The sequence below is a fragment of the Scyliorhinus torazame genome, unplaced genomic scaffold (genome assembly GCF_047496885.1).
Source record: "Scyliorhinus torazame isolate Kashiwa2021f unplaced genomic scaffold, sScyTor2.1 scaffold_1893, whole genome shotgun sequence".
NCBI classification, from domain to species: Eukaryota; Metazoa; Chordata; class Chondrichthyes; order Carcharhiniformes; family Scyliorhinidae; genus Scyliorhinus; species Scyliorhinus torazame.
In genome coordinates this window covers 133-22,914 of record NW_027309620.1, presented here as the reverse complement: position 1 = coordinate 22,914, position 22,782 = coordinate 133, and the positions used below count along the sequence as shown (strand labels likewise).

The following is a 22,782-nucleotide window of genomic DNA, read 5'->3' as shown; positions in this document are numbered from 1 at the left end:
AATTAAGGGGCAATTTAGCGTGGCCAATCCACCTCACCAGCACATCTTTGGGTTGTGGGGGTGAGACCCACGCAGACACGGGGAGAATGTGCAAACTCCACGGAGAGAATGTGGACACTCCACACGGACAGTGACCCGGGGCCGGGATCGAACCAGGGTCCTCGACCTCGTGATGCCGTAGTGCTAACCACTACGCCGCCCTGAAATTCCCATAACAGCCTCCCCGAACAGGCGCCGGAATGTGGCGACTAGGGGCTTTTCACAGTCACTTCATTTGAAGCCTACTTGTGACGAGCGATTTTCATTTCATTTCAAATTCAAATGCTGCAGTCTGCCGCTGTGGGATTCGAACTTGGGTCCCCAGATCATCACCCTGGGTCTCTGCATGACTCGTGACCATACCACTCGCACCACCCTGTAAAAGTCCACCTGCTTCACTAACCCCCACCCTCTCTGCCGTCCTTACCCCGGCCTGGCCTTCTCGGTGAATCCAGGCCCCTACACGGCAATATGGTTTGGCTATTACTGCCCCCTCAGTGCCACAAATGGTGGCCTCGCCCCAGCGACGCCGCATCCCACGAAAGGTTAGGTAACACGGGAGGGAGCGACGTGCACATTTGAGAAGCCTCTGACAGGACTGCGATGGGACTGGAAGTTAGGCATCAGTCACGAGACGAGGCCAATAACATTTCGGCGCTAGGCAAACGCAGTGTCCCAGTTGCTTCATGGAAGAGATATATTGGGACAGATGAGCTTGGTCAGAGAGTTAGGGCTTTGAAGAAGGAGAGAATTGCGATTTTGGGCGGGGGGTGGGGATTTCAGAGCCTCTGAAGACAATGCCGTCAATAGTGGGACGATCAAAATCGGGTGTGATGAGCGGGGGTGGGATGTTACTGAAGGAACTCATTTGGAGGGACAGGCAGATGGCTGGGAGTTGGGGAGGGAGGCTGGAGCAGATTCCAGGGACGGGGAGGGGGCAGGCGGGGCAATGAAGGGATTGGAAAACATGTGAATTTTCAAAATTGAGGTGCGGTTTGACCCAGGCGTCGGTCAGAGGGCGACGGGCGAACGGCACTTGTCCCCACTCTCACCACCGCAGACGGGAGAGTTTCGGAAGAGCACGATCCTAAATACGGGTACATGGCGATCAGGTCCGGGGGCAGAAAGGGCTGGATGTGTTGAAAGGTCCCCTCCCATCCCGGTGTGGCGCTGGCTCTAAGGAAGGAGGGAGGGGGGGTGGGTGGTGAGGAGGGAGAGATGATCTTGTGGGATGGCAGAACGGACTGGGAAACACAAAGATAGGTGCGGGGGTAGGCCATTCGGCCCTTCGAGCCTGCACCGCTATTCAGTATGATCATGGCTGATCGTGATCATGGGAAAGGCTGTGTGACCTCCTCCTGTGCCTTGTCTTCTGGTGAGGGCGGGAGAGAGGGAGCGGCGACGGAGTGGAATCTAGAAAAAAGAATCCAGGAGTGTCTGGGGGGGGGGGGGGACGTTTTTACAACTGCAGCTTGCTATTTATTTGTGCTTAACCGGTTTGTTTCTGTCCCAACCTTCAGTCAGAGCCCCCCGCAGAGAATCTACCGACTCTACGAGCAAGTTAGCTACAACTGCTTCATCGCGGCCGGGATCTACATTGTCCTCGGTGGTTTCTCATTCTGTCAGATCCGCCTGAACAAGCGCAAGGAGTACCTGGTGCGCTAGCCACCCAGCCCGTCTTGCGTATTTAACCTGCCTCCCCTCCAGAATCAACTGCTGTTACCGTTTTTACTTGCGAAAAAGAAACCCGTGTTATTTTCCGATGAAAATCGTACTTGAAGTTTAATGAATGCGCTGGAGCGGGGCCGACCCTGGCGCGTTCAAAAGCAATGTCACAACGTGTTTTGTTTGCGATCTCCTGGGGAATTAAATTGGAACGTGGGGGCTTTTCGTCGAGGTGGGGGCTTTTCGTCGAGGTTATTTTTTCTCACCCCCCACCCCCTGTTTTGACCCCTCTCTGTAGCTGCCGTCCCTGCCGCCAAGTCCCATTTCATCCCAAAATGGCCGCCAGCAGCCATGTCAGACCAGCGGTGTCTGGAAGCCCAAGAAGCAGGCCGCTATGTGCGGAGGGGGGATGAAAAACATTGAAGTGTTTGGATATTGTGTTGAAACTCTCTTTTTTAAAAGAAAAAAACGAGTTCTTCTTCACAAAGGCCTGTCTATCTACAGGACTATTGTGTCAGGCAATCACTTCTAGATTGTTTTGGGGGGGGTGGGGTTGGGTGGGGGTTCTCTCCAATAAGTTGGGGATAAGCACAGCCATCAGGCAGACACTTTTACGTCAAGTCTCTGCGGCCTTCTCTTGACCTTCATTGCGCCGGTTGCCACGGAGACGGGCCTACCCGGGAGTTGGACCCATGCTGGTAGGCCCCAATCGGTCCTGAGTGAAATGAAATGAGAATCGCTTATTGTCACAAGTAGGCTTCAAATGAAGTTACTGTGAAAAGCCCCTAGTCGCCACATTCCGGTGCCTGTTCGGGGAGGCTGTTACGGGAATTAAACTGTGCTGCTGGCCTGCCTTGGTCTGCTTTCAAAGCCAGCGATTTAGCCCTGTGCTAAACAGCCCCTGTGGAGGGATTCCCTGTTAATTTCTAACCCCCTCCCCCACTGCAGACCAAAACTAGCCCCACGAAGGAGGAGTGGCAGAGGAAGGGGAGAGGGAGGGATTGCTGCTTGAGTTGGTGTTTTGTTAAACGGCCGTTCTCTGTTTCACCAATCTAATTTTTGAGGGAGGAGGATGGGAAGGGGAAGAAGAGAGATGTTGAAACTTGTCTTGTATTCCAGTACCAGCACCAACCATGAGCCCATCCTGTTTCTGTCAAAGAGTTTATCGTATTGTGTGCGCCAGCGTGCAACCTGTGTTCTTCTCCTCTCTTTTTCTCTCTCTCTGTCTCTTTCCCTCTTTACCCCCCTCTTCCCAACCGCCCGGCATCCTCCTCTTCGACTTCAGACAATTTCCAATCCAATTCTCCATAGCCGCAGCGATCCGCAAAAATGTTGGCGTAGGCCCTTGACTCATGAGGCAGTATCGTGTGTATGGAAAACTGTGTCGGTGTTGTGTGTTGTCCATTTTAGAAGTGTAAATCGATTGAGTGAGTAGTTTGTGTCTTGATGTCAATGAGGTGGAGAACACCACCTTTCCCTTTACGACTGTAAATGATCCTTTATTTGAATTCCAGAGAAGCATAATAAAATGGATGAAATTCTTGCGTCCCCCTTGCCCCAGCATTTTTCAAACCTGTGTTGAACTCTGTCGGAACATCACTTGCGACATTGTATAGCTCAGGTACCGCAATATAATCCAATCAGGAAGATGCACACAATGTGTTTGTTTATTGGAAGAGGGTAGAATATAAAACGGGAATGTTTTGCCACCCGTAGGCTATGGGTGAGACCACGGCTAATAATAACCTTTATTAGTGTCACACGTAGGCTTACATTAAAACTGCAATGAAGTTCCTGTGAAAATTCCCTAGTCGCCACATTCCGGCGCCTGTTCGGGTACACGGGGGGAGAATTCAGAATGTCCAATTCACCGAACAGCACATCTTCCGGGACTTGTGGGAGGAAACCGGAGCACCCGGAGGAAACCCACGGAGACGGGGGGCGAACGTGCAGACTCCGCACAGACAGCGACTCGAAGCCAGGAATCGAATCCGGGACCCTGCTGCTGTGAAGCGACAGTGCTAACCACTGTGCTAACGTGCCACCCAGACTCCCTGAGTAGAGTTTTCAACCCCCTTATTCAGGAAAGGACACAATTGCAAGTTCAGGTGAGATTCACGCGGTCGTTGGGACGAGGGAAGTGATGCTGAAGTTTGGGGCAAACTGAGCCTGTGCATCCATTGGGAGTTCGGAAGGACGAGGGGCGTCCTATTGGAAACACCAAGGCTCCCGAGGGGCACTTCACAGTGTGGGTGCTGAGTGCGGGAGAGATTAGGGGCGGGATTCTCCCATTCGGCGGCAAGAGTGTCCACGCCGTCGGAAACGGCGTCGCGTTTCACGACGGCGTGAACGGGCCGCTGGGAGTACAGATTCCGGCCCCTACAGGGGGCCAGCACGGCGCTGGAGCGATTCACGCCCCTCCAGCCTCCCATCCCGGCGCGAACTGTGCGCCGCGGGATCCGCGCCTGCGCAGTGGCACCGGCGCCAACACACGGATGCGCGGTGGCCTCCCTCAACACGCATGCGTTTGACCAGCGGCGCGTCATACACGCAATGCCGCTGATTCACATCGCCAGGGTCCCAGGTTCGATTCCCTGCTGGGTCACTCTCTGTGCGGAGTCTGCACGTTCTCCCCGTGTCTGCGTGGGTTTCCGACGGGTGCTCCGGTTTCCTCCCACAGTCCAAAGATGTGCAGGTTAGGTGGATTGCCCATGATAAATTGCCCTTAGTGACCAATAAGGTTGAGTGGGGTTATTGGGTTACGGGGATAGGGTGGAAGTGAGGGCTTAAGTGGGTCGGTGCAGACTCGATGGGCCGAATGGCCTTCTGCACTGTATGTTGTATATTTGTGGCGCTGGGAGTAATCCAGAGATTGCAACCTTTTGAGGTCTTGCTTTTTAATCTGCTGTCTAACTTCCTGAATTCTTAATGCAAGACCTCATCTTTCATTCAACCTATATCATTGGTACTAAAGTGTACCATGGCCTCTGACTTATCACCCTCCCCCTTTAGGATGCCCTGCTGTCGCTCAGTGAGATCCCTGACCCTGGTCCCAGAGAGGCAACACACCATCCCGGAGTCATGCCTGTGGCTGACAGAATGCCTATCTGTTCCCCTAACTAATGAATCCCCGACCACTGCCGCTTGTGGTGCCAGACGCTTGGTTCTGACTGGACTCCCTTGAGGAACCAGCGCCCTCACCGGCTTGCAAAATGGAAAACGGGTAAATGGAAAAATGCAAGCGGGACCCCGGGTGACTCCAGCATCACCCGCCTGTTTCCCTGGGGACAGCTGCGGCGTGACCCCTTCTCTGAATAATAATCATCTTTATTAGTGTCACAAGTGGGCTTACATTAACATTGCAATGAAGTTACTGTGAAAATGCTGTCCGTGTGACCTCACGGAGGAGCATGGGGCCTGCGGCCGCCGCTCGAGCTCCGAATCCTGGGGTGTTGGTAGCTGGGGACACCTCCTGCCCGTGCGGCCGTCCGGAATGACGGCGGTTACCGTGACTTCCCACATACCACAGGTGCCGCATTCCACTCCGTCGACCACGCCAGCCGTGTATGAAACGTCAAAAACGCTACATCCCACGTGTCAACTTTTCAAATTGCTTAGTCTTAAAAACGTTACCTCAACTTGGTGTCGAGTAGGATGTCCCAAAGACGTGCCGGCGAGGTAGACTGGCCAACCACACTGAGGCCTGTTGGCCATTTTCAACTCTGAAGCCTGACCTGCAGTTGCCGGCCTCCAGGCGCCAGGAGACGCTGCGGGGCCGCCCTTCGCGCGCCCGCGGCTGGGAGGCGGGATCAACATGTTCATTTGACGAACGGTCGCGGACGGCCAATCAGCGCGAAGAGCGCCACTTTCCAGCCAATCTTGTCCTTCCCCCTTGCTTGGGTAGGTGATTGACGCGCGTCGCAGCCAATCGAAACAGGGGGCGGGAGGGAGGGCGCGATACGCCGTCCAAGCGGATGATCGACGTCGCTCCCGTCCAATCGCGTCGGCGCCACAGGGCGGCCAGCCACATGGAAACGGCGTGAGGGGGGCGGGATTAGAAAATTGATAGACAGGGGCAGTAGATCAATCAAGGCGCAGAACCGAAGGCCCTGTCCAATAAAAACGGTGAGGGCGAGATATGGAGATTGATTGACAGGGGAGAAGTCCAATCAGGACGGAGAACTCAGGAAACTGTCCAATGAAAATAGAGTGGGTGGCACCAGATCTGATTGATAGAGGAGCGGACCAATCCCAAATGGGTTATCAAATACCTGTCCAATGAAAATCGTGGGAGGGACACAAGAGTCATTGACAGGGTCACTCATCCAATTAGAATGGGGATCCCAAGGGTCTGTCCAATGATAATGGAGAGGGCGGGACATGGGGACTGATTGACGGGGCGCCGGGCCAATCAGGAGAGGGGGTGGCGGAGCGGGCGGGAGGCCCAGTGAAGCAGAGTGAAGCCTGGAGAGGGAGTGAGAGGAAGAGGCCGGAGGAAGGGTGAGGGAGACACAGATCCCCCTGCTGCCGCACCGCGGACCTGCTCAATCCCCACCCACAGTATTGCACTTGGGGGGGGGGGCAAAACAAGCCAGGCACGAGCCGGGCACCGGCGGCACAGGAGCCGGGCACCGGCGGCACAGGAGCCGGGCACCGGCGGCACAGGAGCCGGGCACAGGGGCACGAGCCGGGCACCGGCGGCACAGGAGCCGGGCACAGGAGGCACAGGAGCTGGGCACAGGGGCACGAGCCGGGCACCGGCGGCACAGGAGCCGGGCACAGGGGCACGAGCCGGGCACCGACGGCACAGGAGCCGGGCACAGGAGCAGTGGCACAGGAGCCGGGCACCGGCGGCACAGGAGCTGGGCACCGGCGGCACAGGAGCCGGGCACCACTGGCAAAGGAGCTGGGCACCGGCGGCACAGGAGCCGGGCACCGGCGGCACAGGAGCCGGGCACCGGCGGCACAGGAGCCGGGCACCACCGCCACAATATAAGCACCATCGGAAGAGGAAAGGCCGTAGGAAGAATCTCCGTCCACCGCTCGACCGGGCGGCACTCGGCGAGGGCTGGCGGAAGGGAGATACGGCGGAGATCTTTCAGGCACCGGCAAAGCCCCAGCTGGCTCGCGGGCCGGGTGTTGTCTTTTCGTTTTTTTGCCTTGGATCGGAGGAGGAGCCCTCAGGATGACCTCGGCGTCAACGAAGGTAAGGATGGTCTTTTATCAATTTGTCCTTTTGTGCAGGGTGGGCGGGGGGGGTGGGGGGCAGCTTGTTGGCACGACCCGAATCGCAGAGGTGGTGGCTGCAACGGCCTTCATGGTAACCTCACTCACTGATGGGACACGGGTCTGTCTCTGTAACACACACTCACTGATGGGACACGGGTCTGTCTCTGTAACACACACACTGATGGGACACGGGTCTGTCTCTCTAACACACACACACACTGATGGGACACGGGTCTGTCTCTGTAACACACACTCACTGATGGGACACGGGTCTGTCTTTGTAACACACACACACACTGATGGGACACGGGTCTGTCTCTGTAACACACACTCACTGATGGGACACGGGTCTGTCTCTCTAACACACGCACACTGATGGGACACGGGTCTGTCTCTGTAACAGACACACACTCACTGATGGGACACGGGTCTGTCTCTGTAACACACACACTGATGGGACACGGGTCTGTCTCTGTAACACACACACACTGATGGGACACGGGTCTGTCTCTCTAACACTCACTCACTGATGGGACATGGGTCTGTCTCTGTAACACACACTGATGGGACACGGGTCTGTCTCTGTAACACACACTCACTGATGGGACACGGGTCTGTCTCTGTAACACACACACTGATGGGACACGGGTCTGTCTCTCTAACACACACACTCACTGATGGGACACGGGTCTGTCTCTCTAACACACACACTCACTGATGGGACACGGGTCAGTCTCTGTAACACACGCACACTGATGGGACACGGGTCTGTCTTTGTAACACACGCACACTGATGTGACACGGGTCTGTCTCTCGAACACACACACTCACTGATGAGACACGGGTCTCTCTCTGTAACACACGCACACTGATGGGACACGGGTCTGTCTTTGTAACACACGCACACTGATGTGACACGGGTCTGTCTCTCGAACACACACACTCACTGATGGGACACGGGCCTGTCTCTGTAACACACACACACACACACACTGATGGGACACGGGTCTGTCTTTGTAACACACACTCACTGATGGGACAAGGGTCTGTCTCTGTAACACACACACTGATGTGACACGGGTCTGTCTCTCTAACACACATACACACACTGATGGGACACGGGTCTGTCTCTATAACACACACACACACTGATGGGACACGGGTCTGTCTCTGTAACAGACACACACTCACTGATGGGACACGGGTCTGTCTCTATAACACACACACACACTGATGGGACACGGGTCTGTCACTGTAACACACGCACACACACACTGATGGGACACGGGTCTGTCTCTGTAACACACACACACACTGATGGGACACGGGTCTGTCTCTGTAACACACACACTGATGGGACACGGGTCTGTCTCTCTAACACACACACTGATGTGACACGGGTCTGTCTCTGTAACACACACACACACACACACTGATGGGACACGGGTCTGTCTCTCTAACACACACACACTGATGGGACACAGATCTCTCTCTGTAACAGACACACACTCACTGATGGGACACGGGTCTGACTCTGTAACAGACACACACACACTGATGGGACACGGGTCTGTCTCTCTAACACACACACACTCACTGATGGGACACGGGTCTGTCTCTGTAACACACACACACACACACACTGATGGGACACGGGTCTGTCTCTCTAACACACACACACTGATGGGACACGGGTCTGTCTCTGTAACACACACACTGATGGGACACGGGTCTGTCTCTGTAACACACACACACACTGATGGGACACGGGTCTGTCTCTGTAACACACACACACTGATGGGATACGGGTCTGTCTCTGTAACACACACACACACTGATGGGACACGGGTCTGTCTCTGTAACACACACACACACACACACTGATGGGACACGGGTCTGTCTCTGTAACACACACTGATGGGACACAGGTCTGTCTCTCTAACATACACACACTGATGGAACACGGGTCTGTCTGTAACACACACACACTGATGGGACACGGGTCTGTCTCTCTAACATACACGCACTGATGGGACACGGGTCTGTCTCTGTAACACACACACACACTGATGGGACACGGGTCTGTCTCTCTAACACACGCACACTGATGGGACACGGGTCTGTCTCTGTAACAGACACACACTCACTGATGGGACACGGGTCTGTCTCTGTAACACACACACTGATGGGACACGGGTCTGTCTCTGTAACACACACTCACTGATGGGACACGGGTCTGTCTTTGTAACACACACACACACACACACTGATGGGACACGGGTCTGTCTCTCTAACACTCACTCACTGATGGGACACGGGTCTGTCTCTGTAACAGACACACACTCACTGATGGGACACGGGTCTGTCTCTGTAACACACACACTGATGGGACACGGGTCTGTCTCTGTAACACACACTCACTGATGGGACACGGGTCTGTCTTTGTAACACACACACACACACACACTGATGGGACACGGGTCTGTCTCTCTAACACTCACTCACTGATGGGACATGGGTCTGTCTCTGTAACACACACTCACTGATGGGACACGGGTCTGTCTCTGCAACACACACTCACTGATGGGACACGGGTCTGTCTCTGTAACACACACACTGATGGGACAGGGGTCTGTCTCTCTAACACACACACTCACTGATGGGACACGGGTCTGTCTTTGTAACACATGCACACTGATGTGACACGGGTCTGTCTCTCGAACACACACACTCACTGATGGGACACGGGTCAGTCTCTGTAACACACACACACTGATGGGACACGGGTCTGTCTTTGTAACACACGCACACTGATGTGACACGGGTCTGTCTCTCGAACACACACACTCACTGATGAGACACGGGTCTGTCTCTGTAACACACACACACACACACTGATGGGACACGGGTCTGTCTTTGTAACACACACACTGATGGGACACGGGCCTGTCTCTGTAACACACACACACACACTGATGGGACACGGGTCTGTCTTTGTAACACACACTCACTGATGGGACAAGGGTCTGTCTCTGTAACACACACACTGATGGGACACGGGTCTGTCTCTGTAACACACACACTGATGTGACACGGGTCTGTCTCTCTAACACACATACACACACTGATGGGACACGGGTCTGTCTCTATAACACACACACACACACTGATGGGACACGGGTCTGTCTCTGTAACAGACACACACTCACTGATGGGACACGGGTCTGTCTCTATAACACACACACACACTGATGGGACACGGGTCTGTCTCTGTAACACACGCACACACACACTGATGGGACACGGATCTGTCTCTGTAACACACACACACACACACTGATGGGACACGGGTCTGTCTCTCTAACACACACACACTGATGGGACACGGATCTCTCTCTGTAACAGACACACACTCACTGATGGGACACGGGTCTGACTCTGTAACAGACACACACACACTGATGGGACACGGGTCTGTCTCTCTAACACACACACACTCACTGATGGGACACGGGTCTGTCTCTGTAACACACACGCACGCACACTGATGGGACACGGGTCTGTCTCTCTAACACACACACACTGATGGGATACGGGTCTGTCTCTGTAACACACACACACACTGATGGGACACGGGTCTGTCTCTGTAACACACACACACACACACACTGATGGGACACGGGTCTGTCTCTCTAACACACACACACTGATGGGACACGGGTCTGTCTCTGTAACACACACACACACTGATGGGACACGGGTCTGTGTCTCTAACACACACACACTGATGGGACACGGGTCTGTCTCTGTAACACACACACTCACTGATGGGACACGGGTCTGTCTCTGTAACACACACACACTGATGGGACACGGGTCTGTCTCTGTAACACACACACACTGATGGGACACGGGTCTGTCTCTGTAACACACACACTGATGGGACACGGGTCTGTCTCTGTAACACACTCACTGATGGGACACGGGTCTGTCTCTGTAACACACACACTGATGGGACACGGGTCTGTCTCTGTAACACACACACTCACTGATGGGACACGGGTCTGTCTCTGTAACACACACACACTCACTGATGGGACACGGGTCTGTCTCTCTAACACACACACACTGATGGGACACGGGTCTGTCTCTCTAACACACACACACTGATGGGACACGGGTCTGTCTCTCTAACACACACACACTGATGGGACACGGGTCTGTCTCTGTAACACACGCACACTGATGGGACACGGGTCTGTCTCTGTAACACTCACTCACTGATGGGACACGGGTCTGTCTCTGTAACACACACACACTGATGGGACACGGGCCTGTCTCTCTAACACACACACACTGATGGGCCACGGGTCTGTCTCTCTAACACACACACACTGATGGGACACGGGTCTGTCTCTCTAACACACACACACTGATGGGACACGGGTCTGTCTCTGTAACACAGACACACACTGATGGGACACGGGTCTGTCTCTGTAACACACACACTGATGGGACACGGGTCTGTGTCTCTAACACACACACACACACTGATCGGACACGGGTCTGTCTCTGTAACACACACACACACTGATGGGACACGGGTCTGTCTCTGTAACACACACACACACACACACTGATGGGACACGGGTCTGTCTCTCTAACACACACACACTGATGGGACACGGGTCTGTCTCTGTAACACACACACACACTGATGGGACACGGGTCTGTCTCTGTAACACTCACACACACACACACTGATGGGACACGGGTCTGTCTCTGTAACACACACACTGATGGGACACGTGTCTGTCTCTGTAACACACACTCACTGATGGGACACGGGTCTGTCTCTCTAACACACGCACACTGATGGGACACGGGTCTGTCTCTGTAACACACACACACACTGATGGGACACGGGTCTGTCTCTGTAACACACACACACACACACTGATGGGACACGGGTCTGTGTCTCTAACACACACACTGAAGAGACACGTGTCTGTCTCTCTAACACACACACACTCACTGATGGGACACGGGTCTGTCTCTCTAACACACACACACACTGATGGGACACGGGTCTGTCTCTGTAACACACGCACACTGATGGGACACGGGTCTGTCTCTGTAACACACACACTGATGGGACACGTGTCTGTCTCTAACACACGAACACTGATGGGACACTGGTCTGTCTCTGTAACACACACACACACACACACACACTCACTGATGGGACACGGGTCTGTCTCTGTAACACACACACACTGATGGGACACGGGTCTGTCTCTGTAACACACGCACACACACTGATGGGACACGGGTCTGCTTGTGTGGTGTCCCTGCTGCTGCATAAGGCAGTCTGACACTTTGCCTGAGAGAGAGAGAAGTTTTGCTCCAGGCCTAAGGAGTCCCAGGCCCCGTGAAATGGTCCTTCTTAATGTTAAGTAGGGGGGACAGTGGTCATGCTGCTAGCCCAGAGACCCGAGTTAACTTTATGGGTACGTAGGTTCAAATCCCACCAATGGGTGCCGGAGGAATTTAATTTATATTAACTAATTTGCAATGAAAAGCCAGCCTCGGATATGTTGAGCATGTAAACAATGTCAATTGTAGTAAAAACCCGTTTGCTTCATTAATGTCCGACAGGGAAGGCAATCTGCCTTCCTTCCCCAGACTCCAGACCCTCAGCAATGGGGTGGACACCCACCCATTCCTTAGTTTTCTGCTCACGGGGAGCACTCCCGTCTTGTCCCTTTGATCTTACAGGTGGGCGAGATCTTCTCGGCAGCGGGAGCTGCTTTCACCAAACTCGGGGAACTGACCATGCAGCTGCACCCGGTGGCAGATTCCTCTCCGGCTGGGTAAGTCAGTACTGAGGGAGTGCCGCACTGTCAGAGGGTCAGTACTAAGGGAGCGCCGCACTGTCAGAGGGTCAGTACTGAGGCAGTGCCGCACTGTCCGAGGGTCAGTACTGAGGGAGCGCCGCACTGTCAGAGGGTCAGTACTGAGGCAGTGCCGCACTGTCCGAGGGTCAGTACTGAGGGAGTGCCGCACTATCGAGGGTCAGTACTGAGGGAGTGTTGCACTGTCAGAGGGTCAGTACTGAGGGAGTGCTGCACTGTCAGGGTGTCAGTACTGAGAGAGTGCTGCACTGTCAGAGGGTCAGTACTGAGGGAGTGCTGCACTGTCAGAGGGTCAGTACTGAGGGAGTGCTGCACTGTCAGAGGGTCAGTACTGAGGGAGTGCCGCACTGTCAGAGGGTCAGTACTGAGGGAGTGCCGCACTGTCAGAGAGTCAGTACTGAGGGAGTGCCGCACTGTCAGAGGGTCAGTACTGAGGGAGTGCCGCACTGTCAGAGGGTCAGTACTGAGGGAGTGCCGCACTGTCAGAGGGTCAGTACTGAGGGAGTGCTGCACTGTCCGAGGGTCAGTACTGAGGGAGCGCCGCACTGTCAGAGGGTCAGTACTGAGGGAGTGCTGCACTGTCCGAGGGTCAGTACTGAGGGAGCGCCGCACTGTCAGAGGGTCAGTGCTGAGGGAGTGCTGCACTGTCAGAGGGTCAGTACTGAGGGAGTGCCGCACTGTCAGAGGGTCAGTACTGAGGGAGTGCCGCACTGTCAGAGGGTCAGTACTGAGGGAGTGCTGCACTGTCAGAGGGTCAGTACTGAGGGGGCGCTGCACTGTCAGAGGGTCAGTACTGAGGGAGTGCCGCACTGTCCGAGGGTCAGTACTGAGGGAGTGCCGCACTGTCCGAGGGTCAGTACTGAGGGAGTGCCGCACTGTCAGAGGGTCAGTACTGAGGGAGTGCTGCACTGTCAGAGGGTCAGTACTGAGGGAGTGCCGCACTGTCAATGGGACAGTACTGAGGGAGTGCTGTACTGTCAGAGGGTCAGTACTGAGGGAGTGCTGCACTGTCAGAGGGTCAGTACTGAGTGAGTGCTGCACTGTCAGAGGGTCAGTACTGAGGGTGTGCCGCACTGTCCGAGGGTCAGTACTGAGGGAGTGCCGCACTGTCAGAGGGTCAGTACTGAGGGAGTGCTGCACTGTCAGAGGGTCAGTACTGAGGGAGTGCTGCACTGTCAGAGGGTCAGTACTGAGGGAGTGCCGCACTGTCAGAGGGTCAGTACTGAGGGAGTGCCGCACTGTCGGAGGGTCAGTACTGAGGGCGTGACGCACTGTCAGAGGGTCAGTACTGAGGGAGTGCTGCACTGTCAGAGGGTCAGTACTGAGGGAGCGCCGCACTGTCAGAGGGTCAGTACTGAGGGAGTGCTGCACTGTCAGAGGGTCAGTACTGAGGGAGCGCCGCACTGACAGAGGGGCAGTGCTGAGGGAGCGCTGCACTGTCAGAGGGTCAGTACTGAGGGAGTGCCGCACTGTCAGGGGGTCAGTACTGAGGGGGTGCCGCACTGTCAGAGGGTCAGTACTGAGGGAGCGCTGCACTGTCAGAGGGTCAGTACTGAGGGAGTGCCGCACTGTCAGAGGGTCAGTACTGAGGGAGTGCTGCACTGTCAGAGGGTCAGTACTGAGGGAGCGCCGCACTGACAGAGGGGCAGTGCTGAGGGAGCGCTGCACTGTCAGAGGGTCAGTACTGAGGGAGTGCAGCACTGTCAGAGGGTCAGTACTGAGGGAGTGCCGCACTGTCAGAGGGTCAGTACTGAGGGAGCGCCGCACTGTCAGAGGGTCAGTACTGAGGGAGTGCCGCACTGTCAGAGGGACAATACTGAGGGAGTGCCGCATTGTCAGAGGGGCAGTTCTGAGGGAGTGCCGCACTGTCAGAGGGTCAGTACTGAGGGAGTGCTGCACTGTATCTCAGCTGGATGTTATTGATATGAATCGAAGAGGAGCATGATCTTGGCCAATATTTATCCCTCGATCAACATCAGTAAATAAGAAACGATCTGCTCATTATCATGTAGCTGTGTGCGGGATCTTGCTGTGTGCAAATTGGCTGCCGTGTCTCCTACTTTACAAGAGTGACTCCACGGAGGTCATGGGCTGCAAAGCACTTTGGGACGTCTTGGGGTCGGGAAAGGTGCTATGTAAATGCAACATTGTCCCGTCTTGGACACAAACGATTGTACGTGGCGTATTGCTGGAATCTGGGCCACACTGGTGATACAATCATTGAGCCAGCGCTCCGGACTGACGCCCATCTCTCCGCCCAGAACCTGGGCCCTGTGCCCTGCCACAGCCACCTGCACCATGCCCGAGTGTTCCATTCAGCGCTGACCCACTGACAGCTTGGTGCCCGCGTGCAATTGGGCCGGTCCACTTCGCTAACCCCGACCCCCCCCCCCCCGCACCCTCCCCGGATTTTGTTTCCCTCCTCTCTCTCTCTCTCTATCTCTCTCTCTCTCTTCCCGACAGTGCCAAGTGGACAGACACCGAGATTGAGATGCTGCGCTCGGCCGTAAAGCGCTTCGGCGAGGACTTAAACCGAATCAGCACCGTCATCAAAGACCGCACCGTGTAAGCGAGGGACAGCGGGGGCTGGGCGAGCTCGGGCGGAGTGGGAGCGGAGGGCCCTGCGGTGGAGGGCGGGGCGGTGCCAGGTTCACAGCTATCTCTCCGTGACATTACTGTTAATCAGCCGACGTTAAGGTGTTCAACCGCAGAGGCGCGGACAAAAAGTTGCTTTGAAGCAGGATTAACACAGGCAGCAAAGTGGGTGACCTGCGAAACACCAGACCCGCCGCTCCTATTCTTTGCCACGGCAGCAGTAGCAAGGAGTTAGCCACCTTGCACCGGGGCACTGGCTTGTGGTCCCCTTGCCTTTCACGTCGACCCCCGACCTGTCGACGGGCACGCCCAGTGCGCCACCCGAGGGAGCGCTGCGCTGTCGGAGGTGCCGCACTGTGGGCGAACCATTGTGGGCGTCGCTCGCGTGTGGCCGTCGAGGACCCCACAGGACCGCGGAGGGGCGGGTGGGGGTGTCCGAGCTGTCACGTCGAGGAGCCCCGGCATCGCCTGAACAACCGGAATTGACTTCCCAACACGAGAGGGTCCCCCCCAGGGTTCGGCAAGCAAGCCTGTGCTTCTCTCCCACCCTCAGTTGCCTATGAACGAAGGTGGACAGGACCCAGTGGTCGCCCGCCCGCTGGCACTTACCCCACAGGAAGAGTGGCGTCTCCTGTTTGCCTTTGACAGGCGGAAGAACTTGCATTTAGATAGCATCTTCGACATAGATCATCCCCAGGCATTGTCAAATCGTTGAGACTCTGCCCATGTATTAGACAAGTGACCAAAGGCAGGTCAAAGAGGCAATTTTAAGGAGGGTCTTTAAAGCGGGGGAGGGGGGGGGGGGGTTTCGTAAGGAAATTCCGGAGCTCGGGGCTGGTAAATGCTGCCAGCAACGATGGGGAAATGGGAATCACAGCGCTTCAGAGTCGGGAGAACGCAGTGATAGGAATGTCGGGTATAACGGCGGGGTAAGCCATTCAGCCCCTCCAGGTAGCAAAGAGAAATCCATCCCCCTGCGCGTCTCCCCGCCCCCTCCCTGCCCACCCCTGGCCTCGGGCAGCTCCTGCGTCCAGCCGCGGGGGCGGACCCTGCGCCCCACGGGTTCCAGAACGCCACCACCTTCTTGAGGGCAGCTGGCGTTGGGCGATGAACGCTGGGCGCAGCCCACCACCGGGCAGGAGGGGATGTGGCGCAAAGCCGCCAGACGAGAAGAGAACAGACAGCTGGAGCTAGGATGCCGAGCTCCAGTTGGCGCGATGAAAGAAGACACGTGCATTTACATAGCGCCTCTCATGATCACTGGGTGCCCCAAAGTGCTTTACCGCCAAAGGCCTCTTTCAACGTGGAGGGGGGGGGGTCGCTTTGTGGGGATTTTTAAAATAGGAGAAAGGTTTGGATCGATTGGGGGCAGCTGGAATGCCCCCTCTTCTGGGGCAGACCCAGAGGCCATCGACATGGGATAGTCACTGATCAGTCCAATGGCATTTGCCCAGAGAGAGGGGAGAAGGTGGACCCCGCTCCCACAGGGAAGGGTTGAGGTGAATAGAACAAAGAAAAGTGCAGCACAGGAACAGGCCCTTCGGCCCTCCAAGCCCGCGCCGACCATGCTGCCCGCCGGGGTCTGTATCCCGACATTCTAGTGTCGCTGCATTGAAGGGGAAGCCAGGCGGGATGTGAGGGACGGAAGGGTTTGGGATGAGAGTTGAGGAGTGGTGGGATCTTAGGGTGGAACACGAACATGAATGCCTGTTCCCCTGCGCCGTGTCCTGTGTATTCCAGGCAGATCGCAGCAGCCAATATCCCCAGGTGACCACAGGCTGCTTTCCCCCTTTGACGGGGGGGAGGGGCGAGAAGGCGCCGGGGGGGTGGCTTCGTGAATGACCTCAGCCGGCACGGGAATTGAACCCGCGCTGTTGGCATCGCTGTGCGTCACGAACCGGCCAACCGAGCTGAGCCGGTTCCCGAGCGGCCAACATTCGCCACTCAAACAAAAGCATTTGGCCACTATCACGCGGCTCTTTGCGGGATCTTGCTTTGTACAAATTGCCCGCGCCGTCCCCCACGTTGCGGCAAGTCGCTGCACATTCGCAAAGCACTTGCGCGGGCGCGTAGCGCGTGGGGAGGTCCTGAGGCCGTGCCAGGCGCTATAGAATTGCAGGCCCGTTGGTCAGGTGGGGGAGGTATTTGTTGTGGGTGACGCGTTGCCTGTAGCCGTGCTGCTTCTAACGTTTCCTACGCGCCGCCCCCTTTTCCTCCAGCGCTCAGATCAAGACCACGGTGAAACGCAAGGTCTACGAGGACAGCAGCATTCCCCTTCACTCCGAGTCGCCCAAGAAAACGCAGAAGAAGGCCGCAGCCGTGGGGACGGGGGTTTCGGCGCCAACCACGCCCCCAGCGACAGCCGCAGTGGGCAACACGCCTCCCGCGGACCCCTCGGGCGTTAAGAAGCAGAAGACATCCGGTAAGGTTGGTGGACGGGGAGCAAGGGGGGGGGGCAAGGGGTTTGGATTGCCACTCGAGGCTTGGGGGGCAGGGGAGGAAAGGGAGGGTTGGGTTAAGGCTCGAAGTGAAGGATCAAGGGAGTTGGGATAACGTTCGAAATGAGGGATGGAGGGAGTTGGGTTAACGCTCGAAGGGAGGGATGAAGGGAGTTGGGTTAACGCTCAAAGGGAGGAATGAAGGGAGTTGGGTTAACGCTCGGAGTGAGGGATGAAGGGAGTTGGGTTAAAGCTCGGAGTGAAGGATGAAGAGAGTGGGGTTAACGCTCGGAGTGAAGGATGAAGGGAGTTGGGTTAACGCTCGGAGTGAGGGATGAAGGGAGTTGGGTTAACGCTCGAAGCGCAGGATGAAGGGGGTTGGGTTAACGCTCGGAGTGAGGGGTGAAGGGAGTTGGGTTAAAGCTCAAAGTGAGGGATGCTGGAGTTGGGTTAACGCTCGAAGGGAGGGATGAAGGGAGTTGGGTTAACCCTTGAAGTGAAGGGAGTTGGGGTTAACGCTCAAAGGGAGGGATGAAGGGAGTTGGGTTAACGCTCGAAGTGAGGGATGAAGGGAGTTGGGTTAACGCTCAAAGTGAGGGATGAAGGGAGTTGGGTTAACGCTCGGAGTGAAGGATCAAGGGAGTTGGGTTAACGCTCGGAGTGAGGGATGAAGGGAGTTGGGTTAAAGCTCGGAGTGAAGGATGAAAGGAGTTGGGTTAACGCTCGGAGTGAGGGATGAAGGGAGTTGGGCTAACGCTCGGAGTGAGGGATGAAGGGAGTTGGGTTAACGCTCGGAGTGAGGGATGAAGGGAGTTGGGCTAACGCTCGGAGTGAGGGATGAAGGGAGTTGGGTAAAACGCTCGAAGTGAGGGATGAAAGGAGTTGGGTTAACGCTCGGAGTGAGGGATGAAGGGAGTTGGGTAAACGCTCGAAGTGAGGGATGAAAGGAGTTGGGTTAACGCTCGGAGTGAGGGATGAAGGGAGTTGGGCTAACGCTCGAAATTAGGGGTGAAGGGAGTTGGGTTAACGCTCGAAGTGAGGGGTGAAGGGAGTTGGGTTAACGCTCGAAGGGAGGGATGAAGGGAGTTGGGTTAATGCTCGAAGGGAGGGATGAAGGGAGTTGGGTTAATGCTCGAAGGGAGTAGGGTTAACGCTCGGAGTGAGAGATGAAGGGAGTTGGGCTAACGCTCGAAGTGAGGGGTGAAGGGAGTTGGGTTAACGCTCGGAGTGAGGGATGAAGGGAGTTGGGTTAACGCTCGAAGGGAGGGATGAAAGGAGTTGGGTTAACGCTCGGAGTGAGGGATGAAGGGAGTTGGGTTAACGCTCGGAGTGAGGGATGAAGGGAGTTGGGTTAACGCTCGGAGTGAGGGATGAAGGGAGTTGGGCTAACGCTCGAAGGGAGGGATGAAAGGAGTTGGGTTAACGCTCGAAGGGAGGGATGAAAGGAGTTGGGCTAACGCTCGAAGTGAAGGATGAAGGGAGTTGGGTTAACGCTCGAAGGGAGGGATGAAGGGAGTTGGGTTAACGCTCGGAGTGAAGGATGAAGGGAGTTGGGTTAACGCTCGAAGGGAGGGATGAAGGGAGTTGGGTTAACGCTCGGAGTGAAGGATGAAGGGAGTTGGGTTAATGCTCGAAGTGAAGGATGAAGGGAGTTGGGTTAACGCTCTAAGGGAGTTGGGTTAACGCTCGGAGTGAGGGATGAAGGGAGTTGGGTTAACGCTCGGAGTGAAGGATGAAGGGAGTTGGGTTAACGCTCGGAGTGAAGGATGAAGGGAGTTGGGTTAACGCTCAGAGTGAAGGATGAAGGGAGTTGGGTTAACGCTCTAAGGGAGTTGGGTTAACGCTCAGAGTGAGGGATGAAGGGAGTTGGGCTAACGCTCGGAGAGAGGAATGAAGGGAGTTGGGCTAACGCTCGGAGAGAGGGATGAAGGGAGTTGGGCTAACGCTCGGAGAGAGGGATGAAGGTAGTTGGGTTAACGCTCGAAGGGAGTTGGGTTAACGCTCGGAGTCCCGGAGAGGGGTGGAGTGGGTCCGGTTCTCGCTCTGGGTGAGCGGAGCCAAGGAAAACCCTCGTCGCTTTATACCCCTCGGGGATGGGTGGTCTTAACCGGAGACACTCTGATTTATTGGGCCGAGGGCTCTGCAGTGATTGGCCGAGAGTGATGTCAGCCATTGCTGTGACGTCTTCTCCAAGTCGGACACTGGGGGGGGAGAGAGAGTTTGCAGCGGTGTCTTTCGATGCGTCAAAGACAAACTCCACTCCTGCGAACCGCGGTGTCCCAGGTTCAGTCGCAAGCTGCGTTTATACAGCACCTTCCACGTGACAAAATGTCAGGAGCTACACCGCGAGCGTGCTCAGAAACAAACGGCGGTGCCACGCCGGTCCTGTTGGGGAAGGTGGGGGGGGGGAGTTGCGTTCACAGAGGGAAAGGATCTCCGTGGCGACGCCGAGTGCTTGGCTCAGTCCCGGCGGGTTCCCTGATTTCTCTCTCTACCTCCTCAGACGTGACGCTCAGCGCCCTCAACGACTCGGACGTCAACAGCGACCTGGTGGACATCGAAGGCCTTGGTGAGGGCTCGCCGGCAAAGAAACTCAACTTCGACCAGGGTATGTGTCGCTCTGTGTCGGGAGGGGGCGGCGGGGGGTCTGAGAAAGGGATCGGAGGAGAGGGCGGGAGAAATGGCTGGGCGGTGCCCAAAGATGTCGACGGCGGGGGGGGGGTGGTTTCAGAATGAGAGGTCCCCCATATTTAACAACACTCATTTGTGGACAGGACGGAGAAACCCACCCCAATATTTGAATCCGCTAATTCCTGACCGTCCCTAAATGCCCCCTGAGAAGGTGGTGGGTGAGCTGCCACCTTGATCGGGTGTAGGTGCCTCCACCGTGCTGTTAGGGAGGGAGGCACGGCCAGGGTGCACAGCTTGGCGGGTGTCACTGTGCGCCCGCTGCCCATCTCTCGAGGTGGCTGAGGGTGCGGAATAAGTTCTATGGAGGTGACAGTAATGGGGAGCTGTAGTTTAAGATGGGGTCTGGGAGTTTATCGCTCTGTAGTTAGTTGCGTCATATTGTTTGGCCGGTGTCGAGAGTTCGCTCCGTGTTAATTCCCCTCCTGCCTGTTACTCTCCGTTTGCTGATCTGTCTCTTCTGTCTTATCCTCTCTCTCTGTTTCAGACAGTCTGAGCTTCGATTCCAGTCTCATCATGAACACGTCGGACATCCCACTCATGTCTCGTTAACTCTCTGCCTCCTCTCTCTGTCTCTCTCTCGCTCTCTCCTTCTCTCTCTTTGTCTCTCTCTCTCTCTCTTTGTCTCTCTAACTCACACATACCCTCTCCCCCTTCCCCTCTCGCTATCTCTCTGTCTCTCTCTCTGACTCTCTCTCTGTCTCTCTCTCTCTCTCTGTCTCTCTCTCTCCCTGGCTCTCTCTCTCTCTCTCTCCCTCTCTCTCTTTGTCTCTCTCTCTCTCTCTCTCTTTGTCTCTCTAACTCACATATACCCTCTCCCCCTGTCCCTCTCTCCGTCTCTCTCGCTATCACTCTCTCTCTCTATCTCTGTCTCTTTCTCTGTGACTCTCTCTCTGTCTCTCTCTCTCTCTCTCTGGCTCTCTCTCTCTCTGGCTGTCTCTCTGTCTCTCTCTCTCTCTCTCTCTGTCTCTCTCTCTCTCTGGCTCTCTCTCTCTCTCTCGCTCTCTCTCTCTGTCACTCTCTCCATCTCCCACACACCCTTTCCCTCTCTCTGTCTCTCTCTCTGCCTCACACACACCTTTCCCTCTCTCTCTCTGTCTGCCTCTCTCTCACTCTTTTTCTCTGCCTCACACACCCTTTCCCTCTCCCTCTGTCTCTCCCTCTTTCTGTCTCTCTCTCTTTCTGTCTCTCTCTCCCTCTGTCTCTCTCTTTCTCTCTCTCTCTCTCTCCCTCACACAGACGGCATTTCCCCCTCTCCCCCTTTCTCTCTCCCCCTCTCTCTCTCCCTCTCTCTCTCTCTCCAACCTCTCCCTGGAGAGGTGCGGATTCCCAGAACAGTGTCGGCTCTCCGAGCAGTCCGCTCGACTTGGCTCCCCAATGACGCCCATCCATCGGCACCTCGCCCAGCGGCGTCGGCGGCTTGGGAGTGCCAACGACGACCAGCCAGCTCCCGTCTCGGCCAGCGCAAGGGATTTTGTTTTCAAAATAAAGTGTATCATGGGGGGGGGGGGGGGGGGGGCGGGGGTTTTGATGAATTTCTCAATAAAAGACAAGCTGCTAGACCGCTTTCTATTTCTGTGTTCGCAACATCATTCCTTATTCTGATGAACCCACTCAGTGAGCAGATATTTACCTGCACGGAGAGAGCGCCCGACTGAGAGTTGAAACGGAGACTCAAAAACCCAGAGACGGTTGTTGTCAGCCCTTTATTGGAAGAGGAGCAGAACACAAAAGTGGGGAGGGTTTTTCCGCAATGGCGCAGAGCGTTGAGGCCCACGTCGCGCGAGCCGTGTACGCGGGGAAGGTCCGCTCGACCGCATCGTGGGACGAAGGGGTTACCTTGACGAGGAAAGATTGGACAGGTTGGGCCTGTACCTGTTGACGAGAGTTTGGAAGAATGACGAGGGGGTGATCTTTCTTCAAGCATGCAAGCTCCCAGTGGGGCTAGCACTGGGGCTTCACAGCGCCGGGGTCCCAGGTTCGATTCCCGGCTTGGGTGACTGTCTGTGCGGAGTCTGCACGTTCTCCCCCGTGTCTGCGTGGGTTTCCTCCGGGTGCTCCGGTTTCCTCCCCCAGTCCAAAGATGTGCAGGTTAGGTGGATTGGCCGTGATAAATTGCCCTTAGTGTCCAAAATTGCCCTTAGTGTTGGGTCGGGTTACTGGGTCATGGGGATAGGGTGGAGGTGTGGGCTTGGGTGGGGGGGCTCTTTCAG

General features: G+C 55.8%; 1 protein-coding gene across 3 annotated transcripts; it reads left to right on the top strand.

Moving 5' to 3' along the window:
• The first annotated feature begins 6,147 nt into the window (after window positions 1–6,147).
• LOC140407731 (BPTF-associated chromatin complex component 1-like) lies at window positions 6,148–22,073 on the top strand. 3 transcript variants are annotated; one of them, XM_072495025.1, is made up of 6 exons: window positions 6,148–6,910; window positions 12,712–12,806; window positions 15,312–15,413; window positions 17,663–17,865; window positions 20,385–20,489; window positions 21,061–22,073. In XM_072495025.1, exons 1-6 carry the CDS (start codon window positions 6,890–6,892, stop codon window positions 21,063–21,065), a joined length of 531 nt encoding a protein of 176 aa, XP_072351126.1. In that variant the 5' UTR covers window positions 6,148–6,889; the 3' UTR covers window positions 21,066–22,073. The 3 variants fall into 3 exon arrangements, with proteins under 3 accessions (XP_072351126.1, XP_072351125.1, XP_072351127.1); XM_072495024.1 differs by having other exon boundaries at window positions 6,149–6,910; window positions 21,057–22,073; XM_072495026.1 differs by lacking the exon at window positions 15,312–15,413 and having other exon boundaries at window positions 6,149–6,910; window positions 21,057–22,073.
• Window positions 22,074–22,782: the final 709 nt, after the last annotated feature.

What these genes read in the sequence shown, in the direction of transcription:
- LOC140407731 (XM_072495024.1), top strand. Translation starts at nt 6,890, where the DNA reads ATGACCTCGGCGTCAACGAAG. An exon ending in GTCATCAAAGACCGCACCGT is followed by an intron (nt 15,414 to 17,662) that starts GTAAGCGAGGGA and finishes CTTTTCCTCCAG; the next exon opens with CGCTCAGATCAAGACCACGG. An exon ending in TAAGAAGCAGAAGACATCCG is followed by an intron (nt 17,866 to 20,384) that starts GTAAGGTTGGTG and finishes CTACCTCCTCAG; the next exon opens with ACGTGACGCTCAGCGCCCTC.